A 14,951-nucleotide genomic window follows, 5' to 3' on the forward strand; every position below is an offset into this window, starting at 1 on the left:
AATTGCAGGTCTTTAAGAGCAAAGAAACTGTCTCACTCATCTTTATACAACTCTTAGAACCTTGCAGAATGCCTGTCACAGAGAGACTATTCAATAAATGTCTCAGGAATTGATAAGATCCTCTGGACTTTAGAAACTCATCAGAGATCAGCTGGCTCCATTATAACTTGGTCAATAATTCAGTCTATTAGGAGGAATGACTATATTAAATTTGTCCTGCCAACATTGCTTATTCTTGCATTGAAATTCACAGACTGGTTAATTTAGCAGGTCACTGTGGTTTGAAAAGACTTGCCAGTGGTAGAAAAGATGAAGAAATCTCAATAAATAAAATTCAAATTATTCTAGGTATACTTTAATTGAAAAATCATTTGAACAATGCTGTTCTCTCTAGCAGATAATACTCAAATAGTAAGGTGTTACTGAGTGAGCTGAAAGGGTAGAATATACTTTTATATTCTACTCAAAGGTTCTCATTTCAACTTTAAATTGCCTCATAATATCATAGTATAGCAGCCAAATTAATGAGTCAAGTCAGACTTCAAATAAATACACTGAAAAAATCAAGTTTCAAACTCAATTAACTTCTAGGAAAAAGAAGAATTCTGAAATTAGGACTAGGTTGGAGGAATCTGTGTCTTGTAGATAAAACAGTTTTTTAAAGGCTCAAACCCTTTACAAGTTTAAATATCAAAATTATCTGCCTAAGGACAAATTAGAGTCACCCCAAAGTAGAGACAACACATTAGTAAGATGTGTTATATGCCAATATGACATACTTGTAATATGTCAACACATTAGCAATGTAAGTGTTAACAACTTGTGAGAACTCCAAAATTATCATTAAACTCAAAGCCAGGGAAAAATTTTTAGTAACCTAGAGGTATTTCAGAGAATTTGGGGACTACAATATTCAAGGTTGAAATAAAAGTTCTTTTTGAAGTTGATACTAAAGGTAATTTAAGATGACTCAAACTTCTAAGATGATTAGAAATTAGTCTATTAACCAACAACTCTGAGAGCATCAGGAAGCTGTGGTTAAATAAACTCCTGTACTTTTGTCAAGGCCCTGCATAAATGGTACCTACACTTCCTGAAAGGATGACAGAGAATCCTTTGAGGTTGTTCACCAAACATCACATTGGTGCTGGCTCCTCTGGGATCACTCCCAATCATCACAATCAACTGCAGGCTGCACTGTCCCTCACTGCACACCTACTATGTGTCAGGCAACAAGGCAGGTACTATCTGCACCATCACCCTGTTCCCGTGATTGCAAAGCGTTTCAATCCTGCAGCATTAGAACAAGTTTAAATTGATAACTCTTACTTAGCACATTAAAAAATGAGCCTGGATGACATACAATTAATTATATGTTATTCCACTCTGATTTTAAAAAGAGAAAAAGATTCTGTGTGATTTCACTCTGTGCTAATTTTTCTAATAGGCAGAAGAAAAGGCAATAATTTAGTTGTGACACTATCATGATCCTCTTACCCATGAAACACAATAAAAGAATATTCCACTGAAATGTCTCACTCGAAAGGCTGTTTTCTTTTATGATGATGGAAAATGTATTGGTTGAATTCTGATGACATCGTAACTGATTCCAATGTTCTGCATAGAGGAGAAAAAACATTTTCCATTGTTTACACAGTAATAAGTAACCATCTAAGCATAAGGCATGTGTATTAGAAAGAAAGAGGGGAACAATTATCTACCCTCATATTTGCTTTCCTGCCATCAGGGCACGAGGAGGCTGTGTGTGGGCCTACTTTCGGACAGCCATCTTTGCTTAGTGGGAAGAAGATTCATACCATGGTGTGGAAGTCCCAAACGAGTGCTGACCTTTCCTTCTCTTTATATCTGCTCCTCTGTCCAGACCCTTATCTGGCAGGGGAAAGAGGCTGGAAGGTGATCAGGCAGCTAAAATATTGCAAAAGAGATAGCGCGGTGCCTCCTTCCTGAATTAGGGAGTGGAACCAACCCTAAAACATTTATTCTCTGAACTTGTAAGTTTGCCCATAAGATCATGACTAAGAACTCTCAGGCTGAGAAGCTGAGTCCTGATTTGGCCAAATGAATAATATTGTTAGAGGGGCTGGTTTTCCCCCAGAGCCAAGTCTATAGGAAGAACAGGTGGGACTTGAGGGGAGGAATGCCTGGGAGAAAAGGGTTGGGGGTGGCCATGGGACTTGACTTCATCCCACATTGGATTCTCCCTTTAAAATAGTAACCCAGTGGTCCAAGCCTAGCACACAGTCAATTTCAAAACCTAGGAATCAAGAATAATTAAAAACTACTCAAAATATGTCTTGCTCTCTCATACCTGCAGTTCCTCTACCTTACACTCTTCATCTGGCCGTTGGTGCTCTGCCTTCAAATCTCCGCTCAAGCACCGGTAGCTCCAGGAAGTTTGGCCTGCCTCCTCCAGTCTCACCAGCCTGGGGTGGGTGCCCCTTCACGGCTCCTGTAACGCCTCCTGCCCACCTCCTGTTAGAGAGGGAGGAGGTATCTCTTCCCTGAAACAGTGGATCACAGCTTTGAGTGTATTGAATTCAAAGGGCTTAAGTTTTAGGCTTGGCCAGTAGAGGCTTCTGGCTGCTCCTCCTCTGTTCTCTTTTACTATCTCCCCCTGCATGGAATGAAGCTGCTATTCTGATTGATTCTGGAGACCACATTGCACTGTGGGCAGGGATATCGTACCAGAAGGTAACACGCATTCACGAGTGTCCCTTCTCTTCCTCCCTCTGCTGCTGGACGTGGCTGGCTGGCTCTTCCTGTCTGTGTGCTGTTTGGGTAAGTGGACTTGTGAGACTGCCACAGACCTCACTATTCCTGCCACTCCCCACCAGGGTGCTGAGGTTTGGTATGGGGGCTGGGCTACCCTAGAGGTTCAGGCCTCAGCCAGGTGCCCTGATTCAGCTTAGGGCAGCCCTGCCTTTGGCTTCATTGGATACTTGCCCATCTGGTACTTTGTTAAATCTATAGCTCCTTTGTCAGGAAACTGCAAAGGGAGGCATCATGAGTGGAAAGGAGGCCCCTAACATCCCCAAACTCCAACACGCCCGTCTCTGCACTTCCAACAATGCACTAATTATCTGTCTCCCTCATTGGATGGCAAATTCCCTGAGAAACTATTACTGATCTTTGTATGCCCAGTGCTTAGTGCAATGTCCAATAGGTATTAGGTGCTCAAAAAATGCTAAGTGTGTGAATGAACGAATGGATGAGTGAGTTTGGCCATTCTTGGACCTGTTTCACTGATCCAACCCTGGCCACTCTGCAAGCTGATCTACCTCTGTGTTGAGCTCAGCTGGTCACCTCACCCAGAATGTCCTCAATCCCAGCTCAACATTCATGTTCTCTTTGAAGACTTTTCTAGCTAATTCTACCCACACTCATTTCCATTTCTAAATGCCTTTTATACGGTTTAGTACTTTGGTATTCTCTGATTTGTTTTAAGTGTGCCACGATTATGTTGTTAACTAGATTATATATGACCGGGTCTTGACTTACTTCTTCCACAAGACATCACCGGCAGGGTAAAGTTTGAAATTAGAGCAGCTGCTGTCAAATTCCCCTAACCTGAATGCAGTGGGGAAAGTCACTTACTTTCCCTGGGCCTCAGTTTCCTCACTTGTGAAAATGGGGGGGGGGAATAATCCTCTGCTTGAATGTGTCATGAGCACTGAAAGGATCAAAATAAAAACACAATGGCACCTACAAAAACACATACACAATTTATACCTCTTAGAATGTTGAATAAAGCTAGGATCAGAGGAGAACTTCATCAATTCTCATACATTTACTTGATAATGACTATATGGCTCACAGGCATTTCATTAATGAAGGTTGAATTATTCTTACTGTAACTCTAGCAAGGATTATTATTATTATTTGCAATGATATATGGGAGGTATGGTGCCTTTAAACTCATTCCAAGAAGGGTTATCAGGCTGAAAATGTTTCAGAAGTACTACTAGGGAATCTCTTGGAATGTAGTTGTGCAATTTTTTTTTTTTTTAACCATTATTGTATTTCTTAAAGTGAATTTTTGTTTCCCAGGGATGTCTTAGTCCACTCGGGCTGCTAGCACAAATTACCGTAGACTGAGTGGCTTAAAAACCACACAGGTTTATTGTTCACAGTTCTGGAGGTTGGAAAACCCAAGATCAAGCATCAGCAGATTTGTTGTCTGGTGAGAGCTTGCTTCCTGGTTCATAGCCAGCATCGTCCTGCTATGTCCTCATACGATGGAAAGGATGAGGGACCTCTTTGGTTCCTTTCATAAGGGCACTGGAGAAACATTAGAATGCTTTAGGAACAAAGAATATTTTGTATACCATATAATTCCCTAAGTCATGGTGTGTACAGGGTTTTTGTAAGCAGTTTTAAGACATCACATAAAAATATTTGTGCATATTTTTTATGGTGTGGTTCAAAGTACAAATATAGGATGAGGCCCATTTTCTTTGATTTAGAAATTACACATAAGAATCTAATACTAAGCCCATGCAAATAAGTACGTGGAAGGAGTACTTATTTAATAAGTGAAAGAGAGGGGAAGTTTAATAACCTTTAGCTAAATTAATTATCATACCCCATGTTGTGTGAAAAGATAATCACCCTACTCAGTGTGTTTCTGTTTATGACTCAAATTCTAAGAGTGGTGGCCTAAGTAAATGTGTAGATCTGAGCTGTCTGATATGGTAGCCACTGGAAACACATAGCTATTTAAGATACACTAAAATGTAAAACTCCGCTCCTTATTTGCACTCACTACATTCAATTGCTCAAAAGCCACATGTACCTAGTGACTACTGTATTCAACAGAGGAGATACAGGACATTTTGCAGGAAGTTCTATTAGACATCAGTCCTTTCTGCTGACAGCATAGGCTAACAAGGTTAGCAAGATTTCCATATGAATGGGGGAAAAAGTTCAGCAAATTGTTAGAAATTAGTATTGCCCTGCTCTGTGTTTCCAAATATGTCTGTTGTTCACACCCACCCATCCCCCACAGCTGAGTCTTGGTCGTCATAAATCATATCTTTATATCTTCCATAGGCACTGTTTTAACATTGGTGAAACAAACCTTGAATCTGCTACTTGAGGGAGATTGTGATTTAATGAATAACTTCAAATGATTCTTATTACTGCAACAGCAGATTTTGCATTGAAGAACATACACTTTTGAATGCATGGTACTTTATTTAACCGCACATATATACAACGTTGACAAAAGGAAATTCTGTAGAGGTGAGCAAAGGGGCCGCATGCATTGGGAGGACAGGCAGACTAGTTTTACAGGATGAAATAGGGGTTGAAAAATAGGCAAAGACCGGAGAGCAAGTGTCATTTCCCATCACCACATAGAAGGGTCTTCCAGCCTGTCAAACACAAGAAGCAAAGCACGTAAGAGAAGCTTCCCAACTTCCTGGGAGCCTTGCAAGAGTGAGACATTCAGGTCTGAACTGAAAGATGATCAGAAACTGTTGAAAAGTCTGCTGTTGGCATTCTAAATAGGAGGCCATGTAGAATATCAGAGCGGGAGACAGTGGCATAAGGTACAGAGACCCAGCTGAGTAGCTTTCACTCATGTTAACGGGAGTCTCAGGCACATCTCAGAGGGAGTATTTAAAAGGCTCTGTATTTATCAAAGAAGCCAAAGAACCCTGCAATATTTCTGAAGATCAAAACTACAGGAATCACATGAAACCGTAAAAAAAAATACTGTTATTCAACTCTGAATATGCTTCCTGTGTTTCCCTGCAAGGCTTTTTTAAATGTAGTAAGGTGCTATTTATTAGACTATAAAGAACCCTTTTAAATAAAATAGCATTCACAGGCAACTTCCAGGCTGTCAAGTTTTGTTTCCTTCTAAGCGCACATGACTGAGGCTGTCGATCAGAGTACAATTAACTCTATTTCATGTACCAAGCGTGTGATGCATGGCCACGAAACAAAGAGCAGCAGCAAGGCGAGAAGCCGGCCTGGATGATCATATATTTCTAACCCTAAGTAGATACCAGCATATCCTAAACTTTTTATGGTGGCAAACACCATATGCCTATCAATGAAACATTCAAAAGTATGTATTGCTTAGTATTTCAAAACCACCTTTATGAGTTTTCCACCTGCTTCCCTTGCATTTGATGTTCAAGTGTTGGCTGGTACCGCCAGGGACAAGAGCACTGGAGTTTTATTCCAGACCAAATTGTTGTTTCCTTCAGAGAAAACAAACCTGACAGCACTAGACTTGCACCTTCACCCTGGCTGGCCATTTCACAAGAGAACAGAGTGAGGTTGGCGGGGGAGGCGGGTGGCTCAGAGGGTCATTGGCCCATCCTCTAGGGAGAACCCAATGAAGAATGACAAGCCAGTCACACGTGCTGAGCAAGTGTTCTAGTGACCTCTTCTGGGGAACTTGGTTCTTGATGTTGTAGAGCTCTGGGTTTAAGGCAGACTAGCTAGCACAGAATTGGATAAACCATATGCCATGTGATCTTATTGGTGGGTAGGGGCAGGGGGCCTGGGACAGGAGAGTCAGTTATGGAAACGGACGAGGACCAGGCATCTTTTCACCCACAGTCTTCGCTCAGGAGGACCCCAGCCCAATGTTTTGACACCTAGATATTAGAGGGCACCCTTCCTAAGGCAGGTCCACACTCCAAGAAAGCCCCAAGGCTCCAGACAAGCCCTAAGAATAATGTCATTCTTTTTTTTTTTTTTTTTTTTTTTTTTTTTGCGGTACACGGGTCTCTCACTGTTGTGGCCTCTCCCGTTGCGGAGCACAGGCTCCGGACGCGCAGGCTCAGCGGCCATGGCTCACGGGCCCAGCCGCTCCGCGGCATGCGGGATCTTCCCGGACCGGGGCACGAACCCGTGTCCCCTGCATCGGCAGGCGGACTCTCAACCACTGTGCCACCAGGGAAGCCCGGAATAATGTCATTCTTGTTCATTCATTGAATGTGATAAATTATGATGTGACATCAGTTGAACTAAAATATGTCACAAAGTAAGCAGGAGTACCCCTCAATTTATCTACAGCTTCGTGTAAAACCAGGAAGACTGGAGTGAGAACCAGAAGGGGCATTTCCTAGGATGTGTAGATCCTCCACGTAGGGTATAACAACTAAAGATGACCTCAGGGCTTCCCTGGTGGCGCAGCGGTTGAGAGTCCGCCTGCCGATGCAGGCGATGCGGGTTCGTGCCCTGGTCTGGGAGGATCCCACGTGCTGCGGAGCGGCTGGGCCGGAGGGCCATGGCTGCTGAGCCTGCGCGTCCAGAGCCTGTGCTCCGCAACGGGAGAGGCCACAGCGGTGAGAGGCCCGCGTACCGCAAAAAAAAAAAAAAAAAAAAAAGATGACCTCAGCCAAAGATGGAGAGTTGGTCATTTCAAGGTAGAGATGGGCTGCTTACCCTATGCTTCCACCATCTAAGCCAGGGAGAAATTCTCTATAGAATAATTTCTGAGGTTAAGGTCACTCATATTTAAAAGTTCAAAGGAACATCAAATAATTTGAGCCAGAAAATATTATCCCACAGCAGTTTAGAGATTTGCAAATGAGTGTGTGAAGAGAAAGGCCCTCCCTGCTCTGTCCCCCACCCCTCTTTCTGTTCAAATCCTACCTGGTCTAGAAGACCCCATTCCAAACGCCTCCTCCCAGCGGCCCTCTCTGATTTCCCTCTCCTGGGTACCTGAACTCTGCAATAATGTCCCCACACAAGTGTTTTCATACCTAGTTCTGGGAACGTTTTCCGTGCCTTCTCTCATCAAGAGGTCTGAAATCAGTGTCTCAGGGCTAGATCGTTTTCCGTATCTAAAAAAAAGCAGGGTGGGGGAGAGTAAAAGTCCTTTAAAGCAAGTTTGGAGGAACCATAAAAACCTTTAGGAAAAGAAAAGATTTGTGGTATTAAATATAAAAGTTATTTTCAGTTGATCATCTGCTAACGAGTAATCTAGGTGAATGAAACATACGTGACACAGAAACATCATAAATATGATTTCAAATTATATATATATTTAAATTTTGCTTAAATACTTAATAGATAACTTAGCAGATTATATAACCCAACCAAAATTCCTAGTCAAATTCTTGCCTTTTTATATTATCACAAACAATACATATGTATAGTTTTATAACTAGGAGACAGGAAATAAATTAAAATACATCAAAGTATGATTTTAAATGTTTCCATAATTAGCTAATTGGCTTCCAGTTCTGGTGATATACATCAGTTTAAATCTTAACAAAGAGACCAGATGATATTTCAGAAACAGGCCTAAGAAAAACTCATCAGACTGAAGTTCTAGACTCACCTGTGTCTTTGAATCTCAGTTCTCCCATTTGTAAAAATAAAATCATAACTCCTGCTTAGATTAGAGTCTCGATGAATATCCAATGTAAGTCACAATGCTTTGAAAGTGATAGAGCAATACACAAGAATGCACATTACTGCTGTTGAAATGCACCCATTCTCACAGCTGCCAACAGATCCTGAGTCCATATTTATTTGGGGTGCCAAAAGCTAAAAGCCTTCTCTCATGCTGTGATTTTAATCTGCCCTGAAAATACGAAGGAATCCTTCTGGTCCATGGAAATGTTCTTGGTCTCTTTTCTCCCACAGCAGGATATGGATAGGACGATATATGAATTCAAGGTTATGTTTTCCTGCCAGGGTAGTATATGCTGTTGGTTCCAGGTAAGTGAGGACATTAGTCTGTCTGTCTGTCTCTCTCAGTGTTAAAGGATCTGACAAGCCTACAGCAAGTTGAATTTTTTGAGGAGTCTGTTTTTCCCTTTCTCAGAAAGGGCATTGGACATCAGCAGCCGCTTTTTTCCACAAATGAAAAATAAGCCTGGCGTGGATTGATTAGCTAACAGATAAAACAGCGGAACAAAGCTGATGGAGGATATATGCTAACTGCCTATTGAGCACAATTAAATCTAAATTCTGGGGAAAGATTTCCTATTATTGCTCCTTTGCTGGAACTCACCCTGCCCCCATCATTTGTAAGATTTCCTCAAAGATTTTCTGGAGTTGTAGTAACAGGCTGCAGGCTGCTGCTTATATGTATTTATTCTGTCCATCAGTTGATTTTACTTATGCTAAAACTCTTGGGCAACCTTAACTCATTTATCTTCATCATACTCCAGTGAATTAAAGAACTGGAGAATATTTTCTCCAATTTACCATTAGAGAACCTAAGTCTGTAACAGCAGAATTTACACAGTCAGAAAGTGGTACCCAGAGCAGCAGTGATGACTGTTCTTCCATCTCTAATTAATTCTGGATTATCCTTCTTCTCCACAATGCTTTAACTTTCAAAGATAGCATCTCTAGGGAAAAGATTCTTAAACCTGACAGCATATTAGAATCACCTGGGGAGCTTTTAAAATCACTGTAAAGGCCAACCCCATGCCCCCCCCCCCCTCCACGGGGAGATTCTAATTTAATTCACGAGTTCATTAAATATACTGATGCTGCTGTTACAGCCCAGCACCAGTATATTTTAAAAGCTCTCAGGTGATAACAATGAGAGACCAAGAGGGAGAAACTCTAGTCTAGGGCTGAGTTTCTCAATCTTGGCACTGTGGACATTTTGAGTGGGATAAGTCTTTGTTGTCAGGGGCTGTCCTAGGCATTGTAGGATGTTTAGCAGCTTCCCTGGCCTCTACCCACTAGATGCCAGTAGCACCTTCCCACCCCACCACTATGACAAACGAAAATGTCTCCAGACATTGCCCAGTGTCTTGGGGAGCATAAAGTCAGCCCCAGTTGAGAATCACTGACCTAGGAGACTGTATAAATAAAATGTGGTAGATCAATGCTCTAGAATAAATGATGCCACCTATGGAAGCAATGAACCAGGAGTATATAGCTTTAGAACATGAACTGAGTAGAAAAGGGGAGGAAAGAGAATGCTATCACAGTACCATTTATGCCAAATTAGAACGTATGTTCACAAATCTAATTTTCAAAAATACAAGCATGTGCATATGAGTGGATGTGTGCAGTGGGAAGATGATAAGAGTACAGAATGAAGGTGATGGGTGCAGATTATAAGCCTCTGAGTGTTTCTAAGATGAAACTTATATGAAGATGAGACAGAAAACTGCTTCAGGACCAACTCAGTCCCACCTAACCTGAATCTCATCCCTTTCCCTTATTTTTTCCTCATCAAGGGTGTTGAAGATCACATCGACTGCTGATAGTGGTGACAATATCCAAAGATCAATAGGAAGAGGGCTCCAATTTAATCATCCCTAAAAAAAAGTTTTCATGAAATGTTCTTAGTTTCATGATCTGTAAAGTGGAGATAATTATACTCACTTCAAAGCTTTGAGGTAAAGACTGAAGAAAATAATACCTAGGAAGGCATGTTGAGATACTAAAGCTTTATACAATAGTAAAGGTTTACAGCAATCATCTTTGAAAAATAAGTTTTACTGTATGCTATAATTAACAGACTAAATAACTAATAAAGGCTTTCCTAGAAGAAAAAAAAACAATTTGTAAAAGTTCTTTTCTCTGGTCTATATGATAGCATAAGCAAGAATTTGAAGCAATTAACTTTCTGAAAAGTCTATTAGATATAAGACATTCTTGCTTTTCACTAATGAAAATTATCCGACTTCAAGGATCATAAACCAATACTATTTAATTCTGGCACTTTCATGTATTTCTGATTCTATATATATTGGTACTTAAAAAAAAGATTTTCAGAATGAAACAGCTTTCTGATGAAACAGAAAAAAAAATGTTAAAAATTAAGAAATATAAATTCTCCCCACTTTGGATGCTTTCCAACTATTCCCTGAAATATAGTAAAACAACAAACAAAAAACAATACTTTACAAAACATAATTTAAATATGTTAAATAACATAAATGTTTGTAAAGAGCTCATTGTTTTTAGCTTATTAAGGTCACTTGATCTCAGTAATTAAAATAAGATACTGAATGATTCAAAACTAAGATGAACCAATTTTGGAAACAAATTTTAAATCCTATGCTATTTGTAAAATAGTTTGGATTTGATTTTTTGCTTAAGATTTGATGTTGAGGGTGAAATATGGCCTTTCATCTTAGCTTTCTGGGGGTTCAGAATAAAGATGACTATTTCTCAGATTACAAGTAATCCCTGGATTCACCCTAGAGTGAGTACACCACTGTAAGTTTCTCCTTAAAAAAGCACCAAGTGGGCATTTCCTTTTCAGAACTCACCTGCTATGAAACGGGTAAAGTCTTGCCATGTTAGATCAACTATTTTCTTGCTAAATATCTACTTATTAGGAGCAGGATTGTCAAGTGAGGGGCTGAGAGTGCAATAAAACACTGTCCAGGGGGGGAAAATAATAGTTCTATTTGTCTTTTCCTAAATACCGTCATTCACTTCGGTCTGGGCAGGTTGGAAAACCTGGCAATGTCTTTGGAGACCCAGCTGTTTCCTCCTTAGCCTGTGCTGTTGTTTTTCTAGATAGATACCCTGCTCGCCCTTCTCCCTAGAGCACCTCCCCGGCGCCCTCCTGACCCCTTTCACGGGGTACCTTCCTATCCAGGTTTCCAAACAGAACCCCCAGCTGCTCTAAGAACAAAAAAGATAAGGGGGTGGGTGACAGGAGATGGCCAGCCACCCAGCCTGGGGAACCTGAGCCTAGGGATCAGGATTTTGTGACTGTAGTTGCAGAGGGAATGTACTCAGTGCCCTGATATTTACTGATAGCTGAGTATGTGCCCGATACTGTCCTGCCCCGAGACACAAAGAAGAAAAAGGAAAGGTCCCTGTCTTCTGAGTTCCCCACGATCTCCGGGTGTGTAAGCGGGGCGGTCCCGGAGTCGTCGCTCCCACGTAGCCCACCTACGTACCTTTGCCTGGTGATGAGATTGATGTAGTGTCGCAGCGCCGAGTAGTATCTGGCCAAGTCCTCGGCCGGCGCGTCCTCTCCGGGGTTGTCGGGCTTGGAGGGGTACGCCTCGGCCAGAGCGCCCAGGCACACGAGCAGGGACAGGGCGAGGGTCAGTCCGGACAGCCCCAGTCGCTTGCTACCCAGCATCTGCGGACACCGAAGGGGCAGCGGAGGGGGCTTGGGGGGTTCAGAGGATACACACTCCGCGCAGCCTTCCTCTGGACCCCCCGCGCCCATCCCGCTGCTACCACCCCTACCCCACCTCCACCCCCAGTCCGCGCTCGACCCAGTCACGCAGAGGGGAGCGGAGCGTGGCGAGCACCACCCCGCGGATTTAGGTCCAGATCTGCTCTGGCCCGGCCCCGCTGCTCCGCGCGAACACTCTGAGCAACTTTGGTCAAGAAGCAGAGCGGAAGATCCCGCGGTGAGAGGCGCAGAGTTGGGGGAGGCGCCGGCGCCAGTTTAAAACACTTTAAAAAACAGATTAGAAGTTGCTGCCGCTGCGTGGAGGACTAATCGCTTTCCCACCCCCTTCCCCAAACCCCCTGTTAGAGGAAAGAAGTTTCTTCTTTTCTACGTTTGGTCTGCCCGGCTGCAGGAGCTCGACAGTGATGGCTGAGAATACTTCAGGGTGGCAACTGCGGGGTGGGGGGGGGGCGGAGAGGAGAGAGAGCTGCCCCCGGGCCAGTCAGGCTCAGATCGGACCCCAAGGATCCCGAGAGGCGGCAGGGAGCGCGTCTTCCAAGCTCCGGGGAGTCCTCATTCGGGGAGCGCTGCCTGGGAAAACTCCCTCCGGGCGGCGACCCTCGAGGAAACTGCCAGCTGCTCTGGGATGCGGTCGTGTTCTCCCTCTTTATCCGCCTAAAGATAACCCAGAGGAACGACCCAGCCAGGAGGGTCGGGGAGAGGGCAGATGTACCATCAGAGGGGACAGGAAGGAGCAAGTGGAATGTAGCCGCCGAGAGCCCGGCGCGTAGGGGTTGGGGAGCGGGGCGCGACCCTCCCAGCGGCTCTGGGATCTGCAGAAGGTGAGACGGCGCCCGGGGCAAGTTCACAGGCGCCCGCACTCCCTTCGCTCCCGCCAAGCGAGCGGGTCATGGCACTCACGGTGGCTGGCGGGCTGGCGAGCGGGCGTGGCTGGGCTGCGAGTGCTGTGCAGTCCGGCTCGCCTCTCCGAGGGGTGAGAGCCGGCGGATGGGGTGTCCGGAGCAGGTCGCCACGGGCCTTTTATGGCGTTCGCTCGCCCCGGCAGGAGGGGCCTCGGGCAATCACGTTCGGGTGACTCCCACCCCGTGGGCGGGGGATGGGGGAGGGGGCTAGGGCCGCTAACGCGCGAGATCGGCTCCGGGAGCCACCCACACGCGGACTCGCCCGCTGCCGGGGGGAAGGGGGAGCGAGCAGGATGCCAGCGAGGCAGCGCGCTCCGAGGGCGCCGAACCGCGCCAAAGTTCCTGCCCTCCCGCGGCGGCCAAACCTCGCCCTCCTTCACGCCCCACCTATTCCTGCCAGAGATAGGAGCAGCCCAGATCATCGTTGTCACCTGTCACCGGGACTACCAACGAGCTGGGCGCCAGGGCTGGGGGTACCCGAATTCTCTACTTGGTGAAGCCTCTCCGGGATCCGTGCGGCAAGGGCGCGGACACTGCTCCAGCGCGCTTTCGCGGGGAGACTACTCGGTGCCCGGATATTCCTGTGCTTAAAGCAGGTCCGGGAGCCAGCCCGAAGTCCAGAGCTAGAGGGTCCCAACTCCCCGCTTCTCCCAGGGGCTGAGAATAGGTTTCTGTGGCTTCGCCCCTTTTCCCAGCTTGTTTTTCGTGGAGATCAGCCCTCCCCAAGAGCTCGCCCAAACGCTGGGCGTCCGGGCGGTACCGGAAAGACTGTAGCGACTGAAAACTCCTCAGAGGGGGGACACTTTCTGGGTTTGCTGAAAAAGAGCGGAGTTTGAAGCTCCGGAGAGACCCCTTAAAGCGCGAATGCAAAATTTTGGTCCAAAGCGACCGGGTAGTTAAATTAACAGCAGTTTCTCTTTTATCTGCTGGCCGTTGCATAGTCCCAAATAGGTTCGATTAACGTTGACTGAGAATGCGGGCTCTGATCGAAATGAAACAGGTAAAAAAACAATCACCATTAATTTGCACATCCCACCGAACCTGTAGAATGAATATGAAAGATGCATAAACTATTTTTACAGGATCAGAATTTCATGTACTGGACTAGGTCTTGAAGTTCCCTGAATGAATGCTTCTAGAAGTCTGAAACTTTCTGAATAAAAGGCATGTTAGGAATTAAAACGTTAAGTTACACGTTATTTTAATGCTAAAATGACAAGTGAGTCTGTTAAACTGACATTTTGTTTTTGTGCTGTTTTGACAGCGTTGAATTAAATATCAGTTACTGTGCAGCAAGCAATCGTGTGTGTGTGTGTGTGTGTGTGTGTGTCTCCGTGTTAGCAATTTTGAAGACCAACATCCCTTTCACTTAGGTGACTGCCTCTTTCCCCATCACCCCAACATATACCAGGAACACAATACCAGGCTCTCAGCTTTGCTCAGGGATGCTTATGTGAAAGAGCCTTTGGTAAAGTTAGAGCAAAACACTTTCTAACTCTGATTCCATTCTTGATAAGAAGAGAGGCACTTCTAGCAGCTGAACCGTTTTGTTTCAAAAATCGTGCATTTATGTTTATTCTTAGCAGCTTTGTTGAGATACAATTAAGATATACTAGGTTACAAATGTTTAGAATATTCCATTGGGTATATTCTTACACAAATAATGCCACAGTGAAGTCATCACCACAATCAATTTCCTCATGTGCCTTTGTAATTCCTCCCTCCTGCTTCTCCCTACTCCCCTCGTACATTGATCTGCTTCCTGTCATTACAAATTTGTTTGCATTTACTGGAATTGTGTCATAATGCAATTCCATGGTATGTACTCTTTTGTCTGCCTTCTTTCATTCAGTATTATTATTTTCAGATCCACTTATGTCATTGCATGTATCAATAATTCATTTTTAAATTACTCAGTAGTATTT

The 14,951-nt window shown here is 44.1% G+C and overlaps 1 protein-coding gene across 1 annotated transcript; it reads right to left on the reverse strand.

The window, feature by feature from the left end:
• Positions 1-5,194: 5,194 nt before the first annotated feature.
• NPY (neuropeptide Y) lies at positions 5,195-13,185 on the reverse strand. Its single transcript, XM_059075052.2, has 4 exons — positions 13,025-13,185; positions 11,877-12,064; positions 7,746-7,826; positions 5,195-5,393 (listed from the first exon to the last, which is right to left on the reverse strand). Exons 2-4 carry the CDS (start codon positions 12,062-12,064, stop codon positions 5,369-5,371), a joined length of 294 nt encoding a protein of 97 aa, XP_058931035.1. The 5' UTR covers positions 13,025-13,185; the 3' UTR covers positions 5,195-5,368.
• Between the last annotated feature and the right edge of the window lie 1,766 nt (positions 13,186-14,951).

The sequence above is a fragment of the Kogia breviceps genome, chromosome 9, assembly GCF_026419965.1.
Source record: "Kogia breviceps isolate mKogBre1 chromosome 9, mKogBre1 haplotype 1, whole genome shotgun sequence".
Classification (NCBI taxonomy): Eukaryota; Metazoa; Chordata; class Mammalia; order Artiodactyla; family Physeteridae; genus Kogia; species Kogia breviceps.

Coding starts and splice junctions, on each gene's coding strand:
- NPY (XM_059075052.2), bottom strand. CDS start 12,064: ATGCTGGGTAGCAAGCGACTGGGGCTGTCCGGACTGACCCTCGCCCTG. Junction 7,827..11,876: donor AATCTCATCACCAGGCAAAG/GTACGTAGGTGG, acceptor GCTTTTTTTTAG/ATACGGAAAACGATCTAGCC. Junction 5,394..7,745: donor GAAAACGTTCCCAGAACTAG/GTATGAAAACAC, acceptor TGTGTTTGACAG/GCTGGAAGACCCTTCTATGT.